The 23,095-nt window shown below is 39.5% G+C and overlaps 1 protein-coding gene across 22 annotated transcripts in view; it reads left to right on the forward strand.

Annotated features, from left to right (window-relative positions):
- Positions 1–23,095, forward strand: part of ANK3 (ankyrin 3) — a 594,595-nt gene that overhangs the window by 545,065 nt on the left and 26,435 nt on the right. For 13 of the 22 annotated variants that reach the window (XM_064488140.1, XM_064488143.1, XM_064488142.1 and 10 more), the window contains 8 exons: positions 53–79; positions 1,150–1,231; positions 5,273–13,081; positions 13,702–13,776; positions 16,033–16,164; positions 17,040–17,183; positions 20,416–20,506; positions 22,710–23,088. In XM_064488140.1, coding sequence (XP_064344210.1) covers positions 53–79; positions 1,150–1,231; positions 5,273–13,081; positions 13,702–13,776; positions 16,033–16,164; positions 17,040–17,183; positions 20,416–20,506; positions 22,710–23,088 — 8,739 coding nt within the window. Of the gene's footprint in view, positions 1–52; positions 80–1,149; positions 1,232–5,272; positions 13,082–13,701; positions 13,777–16,032; positions 16,165–17,039; positions 17,184–19,830; positions 20,507–22,709; positions 23,089–23,095 lie in introns of all 22 variants that reach the window. The other 9 variants (XM_031461284.2, XM_064488152.1, XM_031461285.2 and 6 more) reach the window with 5 other exon arrangements.

Genomic DNA, 23,095 nt, shown 5'->3' on the forward strand with positions numbered 1-23,095 from the left:
TGCTGTCCATTATAATATTCCTTGTCTCTGCAATGCATCTTGGAACCAAAAGGAGACAGAGTCAGATCAAGATGATGAGGTAATATGAACACTTCTGCTTTTACTCTATCCAGAGATAGACTTGAAATGGCGTCTGTATAAAAGAAGTTGCAGAGGGCTGAAGTGTGGGAAACGTATTGTATTTGTGCAGCTCTTAGCTTAAGTGAGATATATAAATTTTTTCTTAATAGTTCACTCTTCTTCCACATACACAGAAGAGTATTTCAGTACATTCAATAAAATTATAATCCAGCTAATGTTAAAAAGAGGAACTCAAGTTCTTTCATCATTTTTAAATGTGATAGATTGGCATGGATAAATACACATCTGTTCATGTCTACCGTTCTAACTTTTAAATCAAAGATCATGGGTAATATATGAAATATTATTGTGCAAATCACCTTATGTTTTATGCAATATAAAATAGGTGCTCAATGGCTATTGATAAATAGTTGGTATTCTATATTTAAAGAAGTTTATCTCGGCCATTTTTAAGGGTATAATTGTTCAATTAAGTTTCAAATGAATTTTTCATTATAAGTTATCTCCTAATATTTCTACAAGTTATATGATCACTAGATTTTTAAAACTCACACCTCAGCAATAATAAATAGAATTTGGCAGCTGTAAGACTAACATTACTTCTAATAAAACCATTAACCTGTTTTTAATCTCCTCATCTACATTTTATGCCTGTTAACATACAGAAACAACAGCAGTTATCGGAATAGTAAACTTTGTGTGCCTTTTTTCCTTGAATGTACTCACCAAGAGTGAGTGTACATTGTGATATATGTGCTTTCAATACGAATGAATTTGGGAAAACTTACCGCTCAGCATCAGAAGTCTCTGTAATGCTTGTCTTTTCTTTGTAGTTCCCTGTAGTCTGCTGTGTTGGTGCTCCTACATTTTGCTAAATGGTGGTTATTTGGTTAAGACATCAGGGTGGGGTTGTAGGATGACAAGGGGAAATTAACATTTCCCTGAGGAAAATCCATAAGAAGGGAAAAAAGCATAAACGAGATGTGCACATGCCAGCCTACAAAAATGTTTCAGAATGATGAAACTGTCACAAGGAAGCTGGACGTAGTCTTTTTTTTTCTTTTCCAGGGCGAGAAAGCGGACCGACGACAGAGCTTTGCATCGTTAGCTTTACGTAAGCGCTACAGCTACTTGACGGAGCCTGGAATGAGTGAGTTTCCTAACACACTTACTGATCTATGTGGATTTTTATAAGAAGAGACATTTTTTCTATACAAACTGAATTTGGGGGTCATTTGAAAACCCACGGCAGAAGAAAACTGCCTGCAGGAAAACTTTATCACAAAATCTAAGTGATATAGTGTAGATAGGTGAAAATATGAGGTACAAACACCCCTAGGTCGTAGCTTCAGAAGTTTTTTTTTAAGCCATTAGCTATTTTTAAAATTCCAAACACTTACTGTCTCTGAAAACCTTGATTTCACTTTGATTGTTAACTATGCTAGGAGATAATGTACCATTGTTGCTTTAAATCTGTGCTCAAAATAGAAAATCTTTACTTTCATACATGTGGAATGGTATAAAGGATGATAAAGTAACTCTGGTCAGCATCTCATTTTTCTTAATATAGGTAGGTCATTATCTCTTAGCCCTGATTCCTCCTTTTCCCAGTTGTAAGAATTGTGTTTTCGTGCCTTCTTGAGGTAGCACTTGTTTACTGATTTCTTATTTCCTCCCTCCCTCTGCTCTTTATTAAACATCAACTCTAAGGCTAGTCTTCACTAGACTCGTTACCTTTTCTTCTCTCGATGATTGTTTTGGTTCATTGTTAACTGGCTTGCAAGTTATCAAGGCATAGACTCATTCAGTCATATTCGTTCATTCTCTGTGTCTCCCCCTCCCTCCTCCCTCTCCTTTCCTTACCCTTATGGTCATCACCTCTGGTGGTCACTACAGCCCTCAAGATAATCCTGTCCACCAACAGGAACTAAGAGAGTGGAGCAGCACTGTGTCTGACTGATGCAGAGTGGGTGCCACTTTCGCCATCAGAGGAGGATTTATACAAAACTTAGTTTTAAATTAGGGAATCATTTCTAGCTGTTTCCCATTACTCACAGTTACTTGAGTTCAGGGAGGATTGGACATTTACCAGTAAGAACCACAGCTTTGGTTTTCCACATCTTTCTTGAATTCCTGTTTCCTTGAGCCAACATCACATATTAAATGTGCAAGAGGAAACTACTCCACTCCTTAACGCAGGTGGGCTTAGCATAATCTCCTGGAGTCTAGCTCCCTGACTATCTAGTAGGGAAACTTATAGTCAGACACAAAATGGGGGACATAAGAGAAATGAAACTCTACCACACTCATGAATGTTCTTCCAAATTTGTTTTTTCCTCTAGTATAGATGTCTAAATGTTTCCAAAGCCACAGGCTAAAATTAACTCCCATTTTGCTACAAAGCAGGGAAGGTACATTTGTGCGTGTAACAAGATGGTTTTTCAGTACAACTGACTCTCCCAGGTAGAAGTTTTCCTTAGAATACTAATTTACCCTAGAGCGAAGGCTCTCATGGGGTAGCTGGCTGGGACTCCCAGGCAACATTCGCAAGCTTCAGACAGGCTCCATGGATCGGCTGCTTGAGGTCAGGGGTGCCTCAGGGCAGGAGAGCGCCTATCTGATTTTGGTCCCTAAGGTATTTGTTTAGGGGACATAGGAGTTGTAAGGTCAGGTGTGTGCTAAGTCAACTGAATTTTTCCCAGTTCTGAAAATACTGCTACTTTTTGGTTCCCTTCAGTTAAGGTGTATGTAGCTTATCTTCCTTGACTTTTGATAGAAGGAAGAGGGTACTTTTCTGTTTTATGAGAGGGTGCATAGTGAGATGAACAAAAGGATAGAGAGAACTAAGAAGGGACTAAAAGAAAAACTAAAGAAATGTAGCTGCAGAATTGGTGTTAGAACGCCAAAAGAATGCAACTTTTCCCGCATTACCGTGTCCTTTCCAAAACCCCCACGCCCCCAGAAGAAAGATTCTGGTGTAATTCAGTGCCTGACATCCAGAATCCCCTTTGTTATAAAGGGTATCACAAAATATGTAACTAATCAGTAAATTGGCTGCTTCGTGCGAAGCATAAAACCATAGATGTGGTTCAGAAGACTTCTTTCCTTGACGGAGCCAGATTTCAGTGGTAAAGGAAAGATGCTTTGCCAATTTCTGCTGGTTATAAAAGTTAAGTTCTCTTGAGACATTGAGCTGAGCCCAAATCCCTGAATTGAAGGAATCCCCAAACCTTCCACTTGCAACGTGGTGTTTCCAAAAGAATTAAGCAATATAACACTGAGAATTATGGCTGGGGGTAGGGGAGGGTAATGAATGGGTGAGTTTTTCCTTAGTTCTTCCACTTTTCTTTAGAATAATATGTAAGCCTAGAAAAGGGTATGTTCTGAATGTTTGAATTTAAATGTACGCTAGGAATGAAAATCTTCACCCTTGTGGGAGTAGCTGCTAATGCAAGGACTGGAGTGTAGCAATGGCACGAGCACAGCATGAAGAGGAGCATAAAGATGAAGCAGAGTCTCATTTCCTCTTCGCATTTCTATTATTCTGAACCAGTGCTTTCTGGGAGCGAGACCGTACTCAACTCTGACGTAGAACATTAGCCCTTCGCAGGCATTCCGAATGACCAGCTCGGTTTGTTTCTTAGAATTGTAGAAGCAGAGAGGACTGAGTGTGTGTTTGCTCTCCCCCAGCCAGTGTGCTTACCTCGTTTGTATGTTTCTTGTCCCACTGCCAAAAGAATGCCGGTATTAAATCCATCTTTCCTGGTGGTAGGTCTGCCTCATGGCTGCTCCAGTGTTTGGGGGTATCCATGAGTCCCATGAACATTCTGGGAAGGCACGAGAATTGGTACCTTTGCCATTGATTAAATATACATACAGATATATACTGTATCCCACTGTAGATATTTAAATATGGGGTGTTAAAAATATGACTGCTTTCAAAATTTTCCCCATGATACCTTTTGAGAATTAAAAGCATAATGGATTATGAAAAAAGTATCTAAGATAAACTATATGCTTTTATCCGCAATGAAGACACCACCAGATGTGGATATATTTAGTTGCCAAAGGATTTTTAATAAGCAATGTTAAATATTTTTCTAAAATCTCAAAAGGTACCAAGACTTCACGTCTCATGGAAAAAGTGTACTCTTCTTTCTAAATGCTGTTGTGAAAGTATTTTTAAAGTTTACACATTGTGCATAATATGGCATAAAAACTGTATTACTTCTTTGGCTTGTTTGCCATGATATCACGCATGAGAAAATGTTTCAGTTGCTTTGCTTGCTTATGGTAACCATGAACCATATTTCTGGTTTCCCCCCGCTTTGTGTGTGTGTACACATGCATTCTAAAATCATTTCATACATTTTCTTTCTTCCTCATCAAAAGGAATATACTGCATGGAAAAGATAAATGCAAACATTCCTTTTGTTTTTTTCTTTTAAAATTCTGACTCAGAAAATTTCTTGCTCTTATTGGCTTTTTATGGGTGTGAAGCATAACCGAATTGTGCATGGAAGATAACAAATTTAAAATCCAGTGGCTTCACAGTTTGCACATCAGTTGCCTGTCAGTTAAAAGTTATTTTGGATCTGCATGAACTAGGCTTGAGTGGTTTTCTAAAAAAGAGTCTTAGACATTGAATGTATAGCTATACACAATGATATAGTTCTAAGTAGGTGCAATCTGTATCACCAAAAGGTCCAAGGAGAGGGAACGTTAGAAATTACTAAAATGAGTGTTACATGGTTGCACAAAACAAACGTGTGCCTATACAGGCAAAACAGAACGGCTACTGATATTTCAAAACCAGCACATAAGAAAGTCAATAGGAAGTAAGGGAACGGTTTTCCATTGTGGTTATTTTTCTCATCATTAATTGTTTCCTCATGTTCTTTATTTTTCATTGTTGGCCTATTTGGTTGCAACGTGCTTTTTCTGTCTTTCATTTCATATTGCTCTGTGTTTTATTTCGTTTTATCTTTAACTTTGGATTAGTTATGTCTGTAGAAATTTTTTTTCCTCTTTTTATAATTGTTCCTTTTGCCTCTTCCATTCTAAATCATGCAAACAATTGTACTTGCTTCTGTAATATTTCAAAGTTTACTGACCAATATTTTTCTCTGGTCTCTCTGTTTCTCAACCATTTTTGTTGATTTTTGTGTTTGATTTCATTTTAAAATTTAAGAAACAGTTGAACGGAGTGCAGGAGCAACAAGATCCCTCCCCACTACTTACTCATACAAGCCGTTCTTTTCTACAAGACCATACCAGTCCTGGACAACAGCTCCGATCACAGTGCCCGGGCCGGCCAAGTCAGGCTTCACTTCCTTATCAAGTTCTTCCTCTAATACGCCATCAGCATCTCCATTAAAATCAATATGGTCTGTTTCGACTCCTTCTCCAATCAAATCCACGTTAGGCGCATCAACCACATCTTCAGTTAAATCCATTAGTGACGTGGCATCTCCAATTAGATCCTTTCGGACAATTTCTTCGCCAATAAAAACAGTGGTGTCACAATCTCCATACAATATCCAAGTTTCCTCTGGTACCCTGGTTAGAGCTCCCACAGTCACGGAGGCCTCGCCTTTAAAAGGGCTGGCATCCAGTTCCACGTTTTCCTCTCGAACCTCTCCAGTGACTACAGCAGGATCTCTTTTGGAGAGGTCGTCAATTACTATGACGCCCCCTGCCTCCCCCAAATCAAACATTAATATGTATTCCTCAAGTTTGCCATTTAAGTCAATTATTACATCCGCAGCACCGCTAATATCTTCACCTTTAAAGTCAGTGGTGTCTCCAGCTAAATCAACAGCTGAGGTTATCTCATCAGCTAAAGTTACAATGGCCTCTTCTCTCTCATCACCCGTGAAACAGATGCCTGGACACGCAGAGGTAGCATTAGTCAACGGATCTGTTTCCCCTCTGAAATATCCATCATCTTCAACCTTAATTAATGGATGCAAAGCCACTGCCACGCTACAGGAAAAAATTTCCACAGCTACAAACTCTGTGAGCTCTGTGGTTCATGCAACCACTGACACAGTTGAGAAAGTGTTCCCTGCCACGACAGCAATGCCATTTTCCCCACTCAGGTCCTATGTTTCTTCAGCACCATCAGCTTTTCAGTCTCTAAGGACTCCTTCTGCAAGTGCACTCTATACATCCCTTGGGTCGTCAATATCTGCAACTACCTCATCTGTAACTTCATCGATAATAACAGTGCCAGTATACTCTGTAGTCAATGTTTCGCCAGAACCAGCACTAAAGAAACTTCCAGACTCTAATTCACTTACGAAATCAGCAGCAGCCTTGCTGTCACCCATTAAAACATTGACTACGGAGACACATCCACAGCCCCATTTCAATCGAACTTCATCTCCAGTTAAGTCATCTTTGTTCCTTGCACCGTCTGCCCTTAAGTTGTCTACACCATCTTCTCTATCTTCCAGTCAGGAGATACTAAAAGACGTGGCTGAAATGAAAGAGGACCTAATGCGGATGACTGCAATACTCCAAACAGATGTGCCTGAGGAGAAGCCATTCCAACCCGAACTCCCCAAAGAGGGGAGAATGGACGATGAAGAACCTTTCAAAATTGTCGAGAAAGTAAAGGAAGACTTAGTGAAAGTTAGTGAAATCCTCAAAAAAGATGTCTGTGTAGATAACAAAGGACCACCCAAATCACCAAAGAGTGACACAGGACAGTCTCCCGAAGATGACTGGATAGAATTTAGTTCAGAAGAAATAAGAGAAGCAAGACAAGCTTCTGTGAGTCATTCTCCCTCTCTGCCAGAGAGAGTACAAGTAAAAGCCAAGGCCGCCTCCGAAAAGGATTATAACTTGACCAAAGTGATTGATTACTTGACAAATGATATCGGGAGCAGTTCACTGACAAACTTAAAGTACAAGTTTGAGGATGCAAAGAAGGATGGTGAAGAGAGACAGAAAAGAATTTTAAAGCCAGCAATTGCTCTGCAGGAACACAAACTCAAAATGCCTCCAGCCTCCATGAGGCCATCCACCTCCGAGAAAGAGTTATGTAAAATGGCCGATTCCTTTTTTGGAACAGATACAATTTTAGAGTCTCCAGATGACTTCTCTCAACACGATCAAGATAAAAGTCCCTTGTCCGACAGTGGCTTTGAAACAAGAAGTGAAAAAACACCTTCAGCCCCACAAAGCGCTGAAAGCACTGGTCCTAAACCACTTTTTCATGAAGTCCCCATCCCTCCAGTCATTACAGAAACGAGAACTGAAGTGGTTCACGTTATCAGGAGCTATGAGCCCTCAGCTGGGGATGCTCCCCAGCCCCAGCCAGAGGAGCCCGTGTCACCCAAGCCTTCACCTACTTTTATGGAATTGGAACCAAAGCCCACCACTTCTAGTATTAAAGAGAAAGTTAAAGCATTTCAAATGAAAGCAAATGGCGAAGAAGACGACCACAACCGAGTTCTCGGCAAAGGCGTGCGCGTTAAAGAGGAGACTCACATCACCACCACCACCAGGATGGTTTATCATTCTCCGCCAGGGAGCGAAGGTGCCTCTGAAAGACTTGAAGAAACCATGTCAGTCCACGACATCATGAAGGCCTTTCAGTCCGGGCGGGATCCTTCCAAAGAGCTGGCAGGTCTGTTTGAACATAAGTCGGCAGTGTCTCCAGAGGTTCACAAGTCTGCTGCTGAAACCTCAGCCCAGCATGCAGAGGACAACCAAATGAAACCCAAACTGGAGCGTATAATAGAAGTCCACATCGAAAAAGGTAACCAAGCTGAACCCACTGAAGTCATTATTAGAGAAACCAAAAAGCATCCAGAAAAGGAAATGTATGTATATCAGAAAGACTTATCCCGGGGAGATATTAACCTAAAAGATTTTCTGCCAGAAAAACACGATGCTTTTCCTTGTTCAGAGGAACAGGGTCAGCAAGAAGAAGAAGAACTCACTGCTGAAGAGTCACTGCCTTCTTATCTGGAGTCTTCCAGAGTGAACACTCCTGTGTCCCAAGAAGAAGACAGCCGCCCTAGTTCTGCTCAACTCATATCTGATGACTCTTATAAAACATTGAAGCTTTTGAGTCAACACTCAATAGAATACCATGACGATGAGTTGTCAGAACTAAGAGGGGAGTCTTACAGGTTTGCTGAGAAAATGCTTCTGTCAGAAAAGCTAGATGTGTCTCATTCTGATACTGAGGAATCGGTTACAGACCATGCAGGACCCCCTAGCTCAGAGTTACAGGCGTCTGATAAGCGGTCCAGAGAAAAAGTAGTCACTGCCCCCCCAAAAGAAATTCTCTCCAAAATCTATAAAGATGTGTCTGAAAATGGTGTAGGTAAAGTGTCTAAAGATGAGCATTTTGATAAAGTGACAGTGTTGCACTACTCTGGCGATGTTAGTAGTCCAAAACATGCCATGTGGATGCGCTTTACTGAGGACAGATTAGACAGAGGTAGAGAGAAGTTGATATACGAAGATAGGGTGGACAGGACTGTGAAGGAAGCTGAAGAAAAACTGACTCAAGTGTCACAGTTTTTTCGTGACAAAACCGAAAAGCTCAATGATGAACTGCAGTCCCCCGAGAAAAAGCCACGCCCTAGAAATGGCAAAGAATACTCATCTCAAAGCTCCACCAGTAGCAGCCCTGAGAAAGTGCTCCTGGCAGAACGGCTGGCATCCAGTGATGAGTGGGTTAAGGCGAGGCAGTGGGGCCAGGATGGACAAGGCTTCCCTAAAGCTGATGAGAGGGACGCAGCCAGCCCGCCCAGCAGCCCAGAGAAGGTTGTTGCCCAACAGACTGAGGACAGCAAGTCCACGGAGGAAGCCAAAGGAAGCGTTTCACAGAGCAAAGACCCCGAAGGGCCCCAGTCTGGGTTTCAGCTCAAACAATCGAAACTCAGTTCCATTCGACTAAAATTTGAACAAGGCACACAGGCCAAAAGTAAGGACGTTTCTCAAGAAGACAAAAAGCCAGATGGCCAATCCAGAATCCCGGTTAAAAAAATCCAGGAGAGCAAGCTACCTGTCTACCAAGCGTTTGCCAGAGAAAAACAGCAGAAGGCCGTGGATCTCATTTCGGATGAAAGTGTATCTGTGCAAAAAGATTTTATGGTATTAAAGGCAAAAGATGAGCATGCCCAGAGCAGTGAAACTGTTGTAAATGATTCCAGCTCTGATGACGTGACAAAACAGAGAACTGAAATGTTAAGTAAAGCTGTGCCTGACTATTTTTCTGAACAACAGGCTAAAGACTTGGCCTGTCATGTAACCTCAGATTTAGCAACTAAGGGACCATGGGACAAAAAGGTCTTTAGAACGTGGGAAAGTTCTGGAGCCACTAACAATAAGTTGCAGAAAGAAAAACTTTCACATGTACTTGTTCATGATGTAAGAGAGAATCACTCTGGTCACCCTGAGAGTAAAATGGTTGATCAAAGGAATGAATTTTTGTCTGTGACTGAGAGAGAACACAAATTGTTAACTAATGGCTCTCTCTCAGAAATTAAGGAAATGACTGTAAAATCTCCCTCCAAAAAAGTCTTATATAGAGAGTATGTTGTTAAGGAAGGGGAACGCCCAGGTGGCTCTCTTGACCAGCCTTCCAGGAGAAGTGACAGCTCAGCCGTGTCGCACATCCCGGTCAGAGTCGTGGACGAGAGGAGGATGCCGTCTTCTCACATTCCCGATGGTTTCTGCGAACAGTCGACATTTCCAAAACATGAACTATCCCAAAAGTTATCCCAGTCAAGTCTGAGTAAAGAGACACTTGAGACACAGCACTTTAATTCTATAGAAGATGAAAAAGTTACCTATTCAGAAATCAGCAAAGTTTCCAAACAGAGTTATGTAGGCTTATGCCCGCCTCTCCAGGAAACCGAAACCTCCCCGACCAAGTCTCCTGATTCTTTAGAGTTTAGTCCAGGAAAGGAATCTCCCCCTAGTGATGTATTCGACCACAGTCCCATTGATGGGTTGGAAAGAGTGGCACCACTAGCCCAGACAGAGGGAGGGAAAGAGATAAAAACGTTACCTGTGTATGTCAGTTTCGTGCAGGTGGGGAAGCAGTATGAAAAGGAGATACAACAAGGAAGTGTAAAAAAAATCGTAAGTCAGGAATGTAAGACAGTACAAGAGACCAGGGGGACCTTTTATACAACTAGACAGCAGAAGCAACCTCCTTCTCCCCAAGGGAGTCCCGAAGATGACACTCTAGAGCAAGTTTCCTTTCTAGACAGCTCTGGGAAAAGCCCCCTGACCCCAGAAACACCCAGTTCAGAGGAAGTGAGTTACGAATTTACGTCTAAGACACCAGACTCGCTCATAGCTTACATACCAGGCAAACCCAGCCCAATTCCCGAGGTTTCTGAGGAATCTGAGGAAGAGGAGCAGGCCAAGTCAGCCTCCGTGAAGCAGGCTACAGTGGAGGAAACAGCAGCAGTCGAGCACGAAGTGCCTGACAACGTGAGCAAAGACTCTAGCCAAAGACCCAAAAACAACAGAGTTGCCTATATTGAGTTTCCCCCTCCTCCACCACTGGATGCAGACCAGATGGAGTCAGATAAGAAACACCCCTACCTCCCTGAGAGAGAGGTTGACATGATTGAGGTCAATCTGCAGGACGAGCACGACAAGTACCAGCTGGCTGAGCCAGTCATCAGGGTGCAGCCACCCTCACCAGTTCCTCCTGGGGCAGACATCAGTGATTCCAGTGATGACGAATCTATTTATCAACCAGTCCCAGTTAAAAAATACACCTTCAAGTTAAAGGAAGTAGACGATGAACAAAAAGAAATGACACAATCCAAAGGCTCTGCTGAAAAGGCCTCCACCCAGAAAGAACTGGAAATGAATGGATCCGGAAAAGATCACGAATTTGGCCTTGGCCTTGATTCGCCTCAGAATGAAACTGCCCAGAATGGGAACAACGACCAGTCCATCACAGAGTGTTCCATTGCTACCACGGCAGAGTTTTCTCACGACACAGATGCCACAGAGATCGACTCCCTGGATGGCTATGACCTGCAGGATGAAGATGACGGCTTGACAGAGAGTGATTCTAAACTCCCAAGCCAAGCCATGGAGATTAAGAAAGATGTCTGGAGCATGGAGGGCATTCTGAAGCCAGCTGATCGCTCCTTTAGCCAAAGCAAACTTGAAGTTATCGAAGAGGAGGAGGGAAGGGTGGGACTGGATGAAGATAAGCCACCACCTAAAAGTCCTTCATCTGAGAAGACTCCTGATAAGACTGATCAGAAGTCAGGGGCTCAGTTTTTTACACTAGAAGGCAGACACCCTGACAGATCCGTGTTTCCCGATACCTACTTCAGTTACAAAGTAGATGAAGAATTTGCCACTCCTTTTAAAACAGTAGCTACCAAAGGCCTAGATTTTGACCCTTGGTCCAGTAACCGAGGGGATGATGAAGTTTATGACAGTAAAGCGCGGGAAGATGAAACTAAGCCATTTGGTCTGGCTGTGGAAGACCGCTCTCCAGCAACAACCCCTGATACAACGCCCGCCAGAACGCCAACTGACGAAAGTACCCCAACTAGTGAGCCTAACCCCTTCCCATTTCATGAAGGAAAAATGTTTGAGATGACTCGCAGTGGTGCAATTGACATGAGCAAGAGGGATTTTGTTGAAGAGAGGCTCCAATTTTTCCAGATTGGTGAGCATACTTCTGAAGGGAAGTCAGGGGACCCGGGGGAAGGGGATAAAAGTATGGTCACTGCCACACCACAGCCACAGTCAGGGGACACCACTGTAGAAACCAATCTAGAGAGAAACGTAGAGGCACCTACAGTCGAACCTAACCCCAGCAGCCCGACCAGCGGAGAGTGTCAGGAAGGCACATCCGGTAGCGGCTCCCAGGAGAAGGCAGCGGCAGCCACTAACACCTCTAAAGTTGATCCCAAGTTGCGCACGCCTATAAAAATGGGAATTTCTGCATCCACCATGACCATGAAGAAAGAAGGCCCCGGAGAAGTGACAGATAAGATAGAAGCTGTGATGACCAGTGGTCAGGGATTAGAGAATGAAACTATAACAGTGATCTCAAATACAGCCAATAGCCACATGGGCGTTAGGCCCCAAGAAAAACATGATTTTCAAAAAGATAACTTTAATAACAACAACAATTTGGATGCTTCCACCATACAGACAGATAACATCACAAGTAACATAGTTCTGACAGAACATTCTGCACCCACTTGTACCACAGAGAAAGCTAATCCAGTGAAAAACTCCTCAGGAAAAAAGACAGGGGTACTGCAAGGACACTGTGTGAGAGATAAGCAGAAAGTTCTCGGAGAGCAGCCAAAGACAAAGGAATCGATAGGGATTAGGCAAAAATCCAAACTTCCCATAAAGGCCACTTCACCTAAAGATATCCTCCCACCAAATCATATGCCAAACATTAATGTGAGTAAAATGAAGCAAGTTAGTCAATCTGAGAAAACCAAAACTGTTACTACTACTTCATGTGTAGATGTGAAGTCTAGAATTCCAGTGAAAAACACACACAGGGATACCACAGGCTCAGTTAGAAAGCCGTGTGCCACACACAAGCAAGAGCAGCCAGAGAAGGGCAAGGCCAAACAGCTTCCATCCAAGTTGCCAGTAAAGGTAAGATCCACCTGTGTCACCACCACCACCACCACCACCACCACCACTACCACCACCACCACCACCACAGTTAAAGTTAGGAAAAGTCAGCTTAAGGAAGTATGTAAACATTCCATTGAATATTTTAAGGGAATTAGTGGTGAGACCTTAAAGCTTGTGGACCGCCTCTCTGAAGAAGACAAAAAGATGCAGTCCGAGCTGTCCGATGAGGAAGACAGTACCTCCAGAACCACGTCGTTGTCCGAGACTTCCCGGGGTGGCTGGCCTTCGGTTACCACGAAGTCTACTAGAGATAAGAAAACAGAGGCAGCACCTTTAAAATCAAAGAGTGAAAAGGCCGGCAGTGAGAAAAGGAGCAGTAGGAGGACTGGTGAGAATGAAGGCAGTCAGGTCTCTCGAGCACTCTTTGCTCACATCCTGGAGAACGAACATAGTTTGTAAACACTTTCCGACTCGTAGACCCTAGTGCATGAACTGTCGTGATTGCCTGTGGAGTGACTTAACCGTAGTTTCTCATTCTGTCATTGTCATCTGTATGTGCTGTCTATACACTCTCTTCCTTTTAACCCAACAACACTGTAGACAGCTAGGGAAGCATGCTGAAGATATTGGTGTCTTTCAAGATGAGCAACTTTTTTTTTAAAATGTGCTAATGGATATGATTCTGTCAAAGTAAAAGCACAGATGTTGAAATGCCATCGTGGTGTTTTCACCAACACAACAATTGTGTAACTTCTGTGAAGTAGCTAGCTTGTCAGCATGTTGAATTCCATTACATTGAGCATCCATGTAGTCTGACATTTGGCCTGATGCAGTTGAAAATCAAGTGAGCCATGTGAAAAGAGAAGTGTTCATGTAGGTGATTAGGACACATTTGAGTGTACAGTGTTAGCATTAGTGTCTCTGTAAAATCTGAGTACTGCTAAAAGCAATTTTCCAGTGTCGTATTTTTCTTGATGATTATTTTAATTAAGCAATTGTAAATCGTAGGTCCACAGAGTCCATGTGAACGGACAGATATCAGAATGGCAATAGTAGCCGATCATCTGGGACTTAGTTGGACAGGTAAGTGTGTACATGCCTGAATGAAACAAATACAGTTTCTTAATTTGTCCTCTTCACAAGCAGTTCATTATTTAAAAAAAGAAAGAAAGAGAAAAGAAAAGAAACAAGCAATGAATTTTTAAAAGTTTTTTTTATCACCCATAATTCTATCTACCCAGAGTTAATTATGGCTGATACCTTGTATATGGTGTTTTTCAAAGCTTTTTTTCTGTGCATATATAATAAAGCATAAAAATTTAAGTCTTATTTTACCTTAAATTAAGCACTTTCTTCACAATGCCATTTCTGTTAATATAGGATAAATTTTCACCTATTTGCAAATTTATTCTGTGGCATAAAAGAAAACATAGCTAAGGCCTATAATTTTTTAAATAATCCACAATTTTTATACATGGTTTATGCCCTTAGACCAGCTCTCTTGGGCAACAGTTCACTTGTCCATGCCTAGGTTTCACAAATTTTAATCACTCATGAGTCATCTTCACAATTTTTAGGATATACACATATCATCTGTACGTTTATTCACCTGGCACTTTGAAGGGGACACTTTAATGCTCAAAAGATTTATTTAAAAGGAAGTCATATCTCTTTGACAATAGAAAACAAGAATCATTTTCAATAACTACATAAACAAGAAAACAATGGATGGCAGTAAGCTTAAATTTTGAATTAAAAAATGATTTATGTGTACCCTATTTAAACAATCTATTCAATTTACAAAAATAATTGCTGCATTCTGTGAAATGAAAGAAACTTCTCATGATCCGTGTGTAGAAAAGGATTACCTGGCTTGATTTTACTTCATTAAAGATGAAGATAAGGCTCTGTGTCAACCGGACAATACTGCTTTGTGGTTTTAAAGTTAACTGGGCACCAGAAATCCTACTTCACATCAATCAGAGGAATTTTATGTTTTATAGGTTGAGTGTTTTTTTTAATGCAGAGCCAAAAACATAATAGTTAAATGAATAAATGATTGTCATATCTAAAGTCATGTTTCATACTATCAGCGACATACACTCTCTACTCAGGGAAACAATTATCTACACTATCAAAAGGGAGAATATGAAACTAGATCATGGCAAAAGAGGTCACCTACATTTCTACATTTTTTTTTTCCTTCAAATTCTGTGAACCCTGCCCCCCTGTCCCTCATCCTCTCTCCTGCACATGTTAAGTCCTCCTCTCTCCTTCCACCCAGTCCTGCCCTCAGGCACACTGCCAGTGACCTGGAGCCTAGTGAAGCTCAGAAAGACAGGCATTCTGAGTAATCCTTTGTAGATTGATGAGAGTTAATAGTAATTCACTATGTATATGTATTTTCTAACATAAAGCTAATAATATTTATATTTTAACACTGAACACTGTATCTGAAAATAACATGGAGCTTATGTTGATATTTGTGGTATTGCTTGCCCATAACTATTAGATTTTCTTCTTTAAGCAAATAGTCCTTAGTCTGTCAGAATAAACTTGGAGATGATGTGACTTAAGAGTAGCGAGACATAAAGTCATAAAACTAAAATTCTTAGTGACAGTTTTGTCTTTTCACTGAGTCTTTAGACAAAGGATCCAGTTTGGTCATGACGGCAGTAAAGAGTATTGTCTCTTAAAACCCAAAGAAATGAAGAACTTTGGAGTGTATGGGTATATACATTTCCTTGGACAGAAAGTTTATCCCCCTTTTATTTTTTTACACAAATGGCAGCAGTCATAGACAGTGATCTGGCTTGGAGTCATCATTTAGGAGTCACTCCTCCCTGGTGGAGTTCATGAAACTTGAAGGCCTAGAGAGCAGAATATTATGTGAGTGAAAGATGTACTTCATTAAGACTGCCTAGAGAAAATCCTAGCAGCGTCTCTTGTGGCATTCTTATGAATTGTATGTCCCTACCCTACCCTGTATGAAGTTTGTTCAAATTACAGAGAGTATTTTGTCTGAATTACAAGAATCCGGCAGCATCCTCTTTGAACAGATCAAGAATCTTTATAATCTCTAAAGGGAATCTGACTATAAGATAAGGAGTGACCTCAGGAGAGTTAAGTCATAGCCTGTGTGGGAGGACGACTTTCCTGTGAAATCAAGTATATAAAGAACAATGCCCAAGGCTGTACTTGGGTTTTACTATAAAATTCCTTTTCTTTTTTTTTTTTTCTTTCTTTTTTTTTTTTTGTGGCAGTTGAGCATTACTTTGATGAAACGTAAGTGATAAAAGTATAATATGAAATCTTAGTAACTCTTTTTCTTTTCTACAGAACTGGCAAGGGAACTGAATTTTTCAGTGGATGAAATCAATCAAATACGTGTGGAAAATCCAAATTCTTTAATTTCTCAAAGCTTCATGTTATTAAAAAAATGGGTTACCAGAGACGGAAAAAATGCTACAAGTATGCTGAAATTATATTACTTTAACTTTCAAAACTGCGGATGTCCAGTATTTTAGATAAGCCCACTGTTAATAAAATGAGAGTGATCATAAAGTAATAGCAAGTCTTTTGAAGTTATACTTGTTTAACTTAGTGCGAACATTGTAAACTTCTGTCTTTACGAAGCTTTTAGAAAGCAAGTAGTAGGAGAGTTTTTGCATTTTGTCTGTAGTTCTCTGTGACCATCAAAAATGAAAATATAATTTTAGTCATTAAATCATGGGGTGGCTGCTCTGACCAGAGATGGATGTGCAGGAGGTAGAGAGAGGAGAATAGGATCCGGTCATTTTATGCAGCCTGGTCTGTGATGACAGAGAAGTCTCTACGATTGTTGGGTTTTGTGTGGTTTAGTTTGGGGTGGGGGTTAGGGGAGTGGTGCTGTACTATGAAAAGTGCCAACCCACAACAATGTGGAATAAGTTATTCTGGGTTTGCCTGTGTCAGCCTGACCTTAATAAGTCATTAAAGTGCTAAGCATCAAATGTAAGGGTGACCTATTTTGACAGTCTAATAGGAGAGGAATGTGTTTAAAATTTTATTAGATCCCTTTATAACTAAAAGGAGTCCAGCTACTTGGAGGCCCATCTGCTCTGCGTCTTAACAGTGGAATAAATGTTGCTGTCATCACACACAGCTTCAAAAGTGACTCTTAAGACCCAAACATGTCTTCCTTGTAGCTTCCCTGAGCCCTCTGGATAGTGAGTATTGCAGAGCTGGAATAAGGAGCTAAAACACCAGGAGGGTCAAGAAAGCCATGCCTTTGTGTGGATATTGTGATGCCTAGAAAAAATAATTTAATTGGGTTTTCAGCCTTTTTTTTTTTTCTCCTTTTTCAGCTGATGCCTTAACTTCGGTCTTGACAAAAATTAATCGGATAGATATAGTGACTCTGCTAGAAGGACCAATATTTGATTATGGAAATATTTCAGGCACCAGAAGTTTTGCAGATGAGAACAATGTTTTCCATGACCCTGTTGATGGTAATTGAATTTAGTGTTCATATTTACTTAATCATTTGATAAAATCTGAAAGTGCATTAGGGCAATGCAGTCACTTAAAACCAACTCAGTTGTGATTTACTTGACTTAATTTCTCATTTTCACAGCATTTTCTCTACCAGAGTCTGCAAACAAACACTTAATAGAGTAAACCTGATGTCTCTGTTATATAAAATACAAATGAGGTATAAAGACATAAGAGTTGATACTTCCAACTATTTTATATGACCAAATGGAACAAAATTCAATATCTAGAGAATACATTTCTTTTGTCAGTGTTGTATTAACCTAAAAAACTAGTGAACTCTTTTATTCATATAAAAGACCAAATTGTGAGCTCTTACACAAATTTTTAAGTAAAATGGTTAATTACTGTTTGGGGACCAAGTATTTAATTAAGCATGTTCTGAAAGAATCTAATGTATCACTCAAAAGTGTTTTAGTCACTTAGCATTATTTTAACTTCATATGCTACCATTTATTGATTGGAAAAACCCTACTTGACCCATCATATATAAAAGGTAGCATAATTTCTAATTCCATGAGCATAGATGTTGCCAGTAACATAATAATTCCTCTTTTACATTAGCTTTATTTATATAATAATATTGTCATTTTTCTTTCATTATATAAATTAGGGCTTTTTCATCAAAGTATTAAGAAAAGTATAACAAATATCTTACTATGTTTTTCAAGACGCTAATCCTCCTTCACAAGTGGAAATTTATTTTTATACTGAACTTAGAGTAAAAGTATTGATGGGGTGAAGGCAGGAAGAGGAGCGAGGGATAATTTTCTACTATTTGAAGTTTTGAAAAATACTGTTTTTTCCCACTTTTAAATGGCATCGTTAGCTAACAACAGTCAATAACTTCTAATTCTGCACATATGACAAAAGATCCCAAATTCTTAGAAAGTTTCTGCTTACTAAAACTGAAGTCAACAGAAAATTGAAAGCGTACCTTGTCATCCCCATAACATCAACATGATGGGTAGTAATGTCAGCAGTGGTTTCTTTTCTGGCTTATCAACACCACAGAACCTTGGAAGAAAGCTCTCTTCAAGGCCTTGTCCTATATATGAGACCATATATTGGTAACCAGACTCTCTTGCACTAGATAAAGATAGGTTAGTGTTATATCAAATTCTGAATTATTACCAAGTTATAGTTTACAGAATATTTTAATACTCTTTATAGGGAAATTTTTTTAAGACAGGCGGCTCTAATAAGATCATCAGTAAGCAATGGAAGTAGTCAGTGGAACTGAATGCTTCAATTAATTTTAACATTTTAAAATCAGAATATTATGAAATAAATTCACAAGGGTTTTTTTTTAACACCTTAATATTTAATATTCCTTATTTTAAAAAATTCTTAGGGAAATTTAGGAATGTGTATATGAAATAAATTTCACTTCTGCAGATTATAAACCCCACCTAGTCTTAGCCAACTTTTCAACAACATTCTGGTTTATGGGTGACCATAACAGAAAAATGTTCACTTACCTATAGCAATTTGAGTTTACAACCAAAGCTAAGCTGCTATTTATCTTGGACTGATGGAAAAATTAGGCTTCAGTTTTGTAGACCAACAAGTCAGAAAATGTGCCTGGTTGCTTTTTTTTCTTGTCTCTCCTCTTCTTTGAATTTTTGTGAAACTTCCTTTCCTCACCATGACCAGACCATTGTTGACTCTTCTCTCTGCTGAAGGAGGAAAACACTCCCTTAGTCCACGCAGCGAAGTTTAAAACACAGGAATTGCTCCCTTCTTCCCTTTCGTGTAGGGTGGTTAAGAAACCTTCATGTTTCATAGCACTGTCACGAATATTCAGAGAGCTCTTTGCTCTCTGTTGAGAGCGGTATTCCTCTGTCTCTGTTGTGTTACTGTTTCTTTTCTCTTTATTTGATTTGTGGTTCTGAGTGGACCCCTATCACCAAGTCCTCCACATATACCACGACCCTTTCATCTCTGTCACATTATGATACTTTAAAGTCTATATGGAGTCTCTTCTACTTTATCTGCTTTTTAAATCCTTTTCCTAACATCTTTTTAGATTTTTTTTCCCCAGAGCTACTGTTTTAAAATCTAATAGTCGTTACTTTCCAAAGACTAAATTCATTTTTCTTTGCTGTAAATTTCATGTGAAATACGTAAGGATTAAGAGTTGGGTAGCATCACTCTTATGTACAGTTCTTAAAATAAGGTATAAGTAATTAATTATAAAAATTGGTTTCTTGTGGCTTGCTGTATTCAGTCTACCACAATGTGGATTTTGCATGCTAAAAGTAAAAAAGATACTAAATTTGGCCATGGGTTAAGTGTATTTTATATAATGACAACTAACTTTATACTGGATTTAAATTAGTCTGTGTATTTAAGTTTACTGTATTAAAATGACCAAAATGGATAGAAACAATTTATCTTAATTAGTATTCTATTTTATTGTAGTTTGCACTAGTTTTTATTTCATTGTATTACATTTAATTGAACTAAACCAATAAATGTATCAACATTATTCTGTAATTCATCATACATTTTCATACCTAATATAATTTAAGTCATTCCATGTGTTTTTGTTTGATGTACTCTAATTCATTCCAGTCAGTCCGAATGTACTGTCTTCCATAGGTTATCCTTCCCTTCAAGTGGAACTGGAAACTCCCACAGGGTTGCACTACACACCACCCACCCCTTTCCAGCAAGATGATTATTTTAGTGATATCTCTAGCATAGAATCTCCCCTTAGAACCCCCAGTAGACTGAGTGATGGGATAGTGCCTTCCCAGGGAAATATAAAGCACCCAGCAGATGGACCTCCAGTTGTAACTGCAGAAGACACATCCTTAGAAGACAGCAAACTTGAAGACTCAATGCCTTTAACAGAAATACCTGAAGCAGTGGATGTAGAGAACCAGTTGGAGAATATGTATCTGAGTGAGTATCCTCAATACCTCGGAAGTATGGCTGGGGTCCCAAAAGATTTTAAGCCAGCAGAGCCACTGAAGCAGACTAGAAAAGTAGGAATAAGATCTGAGCAGCAAGAGAAAGGAAAATCTGGTCCTGATGAGGAGATGACGGAAGAAAAACTCAAATTTCTATTTGAGGACATTCAACTTGAAGAAGGAGTAGAGTCTGAGGAGATGACAGAAGAAAAAGTACAGGCTATTCTTAAACGTGTTCAGCAAGCAGAACTGGAAATGTCTTCAATTACAGGTTGGCAGAACGAGACATCAAGTGGAGACCTAGAGTCCCCTGCGCAAGCTCGAAGAATAACTGGTGGGTTACTAGATCGACTGGATGACAGGTAAGGATGGCTCCGGGTCAGAAAAAAAGAAAGTGAAACACAGGTTACATGTTCGCAGTCTGCTTTAAATATATGCTTTCTAGCAATTACTCTTTTTCTAAATTACCATTCCACTTTTGGGACAATACCTGCTTTAAAGGTTGGTTCATTCTGCTAATCCAGAGAGGGAAAGTTACATAAAGCTCAAATATCATTAAGCTTAAAACTACTGATAAGCTGAAGTAAAATGCAAAAAGTTTTATACATGCCAAAGATTTAAACATTTTCTTCACTTAGAAGGCTACTCTTTTCTACTTTCCCTGTTGTATTATTATTTTCACATAGCCAGTAATTAATGTCCATTTAAAATAATGTAATAAGTAGAATTCTAAGTCTTTCAGAAATATAAACATTTCTATTGTTTCCTGACTTGAAACATAAATAGGAAATTGAAAAATATGTATTTAAAAAATCAATACAATGCCACAATTTAGCAATAACCACCAGTAAAATTTTGGTGGATTTCTTTTACATGTTTCTAAATATCTTGTCATAGCGAATGCAGAGAAGCAAAAAAAGTCATCTGTCTTCTTATCATACTAAGAAAAATACTTAACATTTTATATATCCTTCCTTTCTTTATACATGAATATTTTACATAATTTGTAAAACTGCATATGTAATTCTTTACCCCAAATAATACTGCCATGATAGGAATTTGTTTATAACTGAAATAATTCCCTAATCATGAGTCCGGTTTTGTTTATATTGGCCTTCTCTAAAAAAGTAAGATTCTAATATCCTTCAGACATTGGTTCAAATCCCACCACCATTAGATTTGCATTTTGTGAATTTAGATTAATTTCTAAGCTTTAAAAATTAGAATACTATTACTTTCCTCAAAGAGGTTTATAGATTGAAAAAGAAAGCCTGTAGCATGTGCACCCAATGACTGGTGCAAATAGTCTCTCAGTAATAGTTGGTTGGCATTATTTTTATTTATGCACACATTAGACTGAAATATATTTTACTTCAGTGGCAACTGGTGATAAACTGAAGTTGGATTAAAAAAACAGATTATTTCATTCGCATATTTAGTATGATAAGCTTCCTGCTTAATAAAAATTCTCAAAGAGGGAAAACAGTACCATTCAGAATGTTAGCATCAGTGAATTTTATGTTCAGCCTATCAAAGAGACTATTGGGACAAGAAATAGTACTGATGGTGATGTCTATGTTCAAATATAGTCACAATTTATAGCTGCATAACAGGAAATAGAGCTAGATATGGTAAAGGATCTTCACAGTATGCTGGGGCTGTTTGTCCTTAAACATACAGAATAAGGTATGCTATTAATATTTCCTTGATAAATATGTTTAGACAATCAGAATCTGATTTATAGGAACAGACACATATATACATAATATATATTATACATGTAAAACACTGCACTAGTTATCGCCTTCAGAATTATACAGGTAATAAGCAAAGATGCTAAAAACAACACATAAGCTACAAAATAAAGTCTGTATTGAAACTAACAAAAATTAGAAATCATTTTAAAAGAAAGTGACAGAAAGATTTTTAATAGCTGAAAGGAAATCAGTCCTCACAGGTAGTAGAAGCAACAGGTGAGCACCAACACCTGATCGCCAGAGGGCATCAGCAGACATCAGGAGTGGAGAAAGCTAAGAACCCAGGTAAGGGTGTTCCAGTTGGAGAGGCATGATGCTCAAGTCACAACTGGAATCATATACAAAGACTGGAACACAGGGTTCTTGAGCATACCGGAGTTCTCATCACAGGAATTCATTTTGTTCTTTGTCTTCAGTTTTTTCACTGGCAATCTAAAAGCATTTTGAGGCATCCTCCCCTCTTTGATTGGTAGCTCTGGAACTCTGGGTATGCCCCTGAACCTCTCAGGATTACTTTTTAAGATACAGAATCCAAGTAGCTCTAGAAGTACAATTAAATGAAACAAAGCAAACAATGACAGTACAGCCAGCAAGGTGGGTGCTAGGGTGCAGAGGATGCCTGGAGCCTACGTGGCCCCTCCTCACCCGACAGCCACACCCATGCCAGGCCCTCACAGCTTGAAATCCAATGACCAGATTTCTCATACTCTTCGACTGTATGTCTTCAAAAGTAGTTAAAAACATGGTTGTTAAAAATTTAGGGCTTCATATATTACCATTGTAAATTTCCACTTTTTATCGTTCACAGCCCGGACCAGTGTAGAGATTCCATTACCTCATATCTCAAAGGAGAACCTGGAAAATTCGAAGCAAATGGAAGCCATGCAGAAGTCACTCCAGAAGCAAAGACAAAATCTTACTTTCCAGAAGCCCAAAATGATGCAGGGAAACAGAGTGCAAAGGAAACTCTGAAACCAAAAATACAAGGATCTGGGCGTGCTGATGAAGCAGCACCATCACTAGCAGCGTATCAGAAAGCTCTAGAAGAAACCAGCAAGTTTGTCATAGAAGAGCCTAAACCCTGTGTGCCTGTCAGTATGAAAAAGATGAGTAGGACTTCTCCTGCAGATGGAAAGCCAAAGCTTAACCTCCATGAAGAAGAGGGGTCCAATGGGTCTGAGCAAAAGGTACGTC

The sequence above is a fragment of the Camelus dromedarius genome, chromosome 8 (genome assembly GCF_036321535.1).
Source record: "Camelus dromedarius isolate mCamDro1 chromosome 8, mCamDro1.pat, whole genome shotgun sequence".
Classification (NCBI taxonomy): Eukaryota; Metazoa; Chordata; class Mammalia; order Artiodactyla; family Camelidae; genus Camelus; species Camelus dromedarius.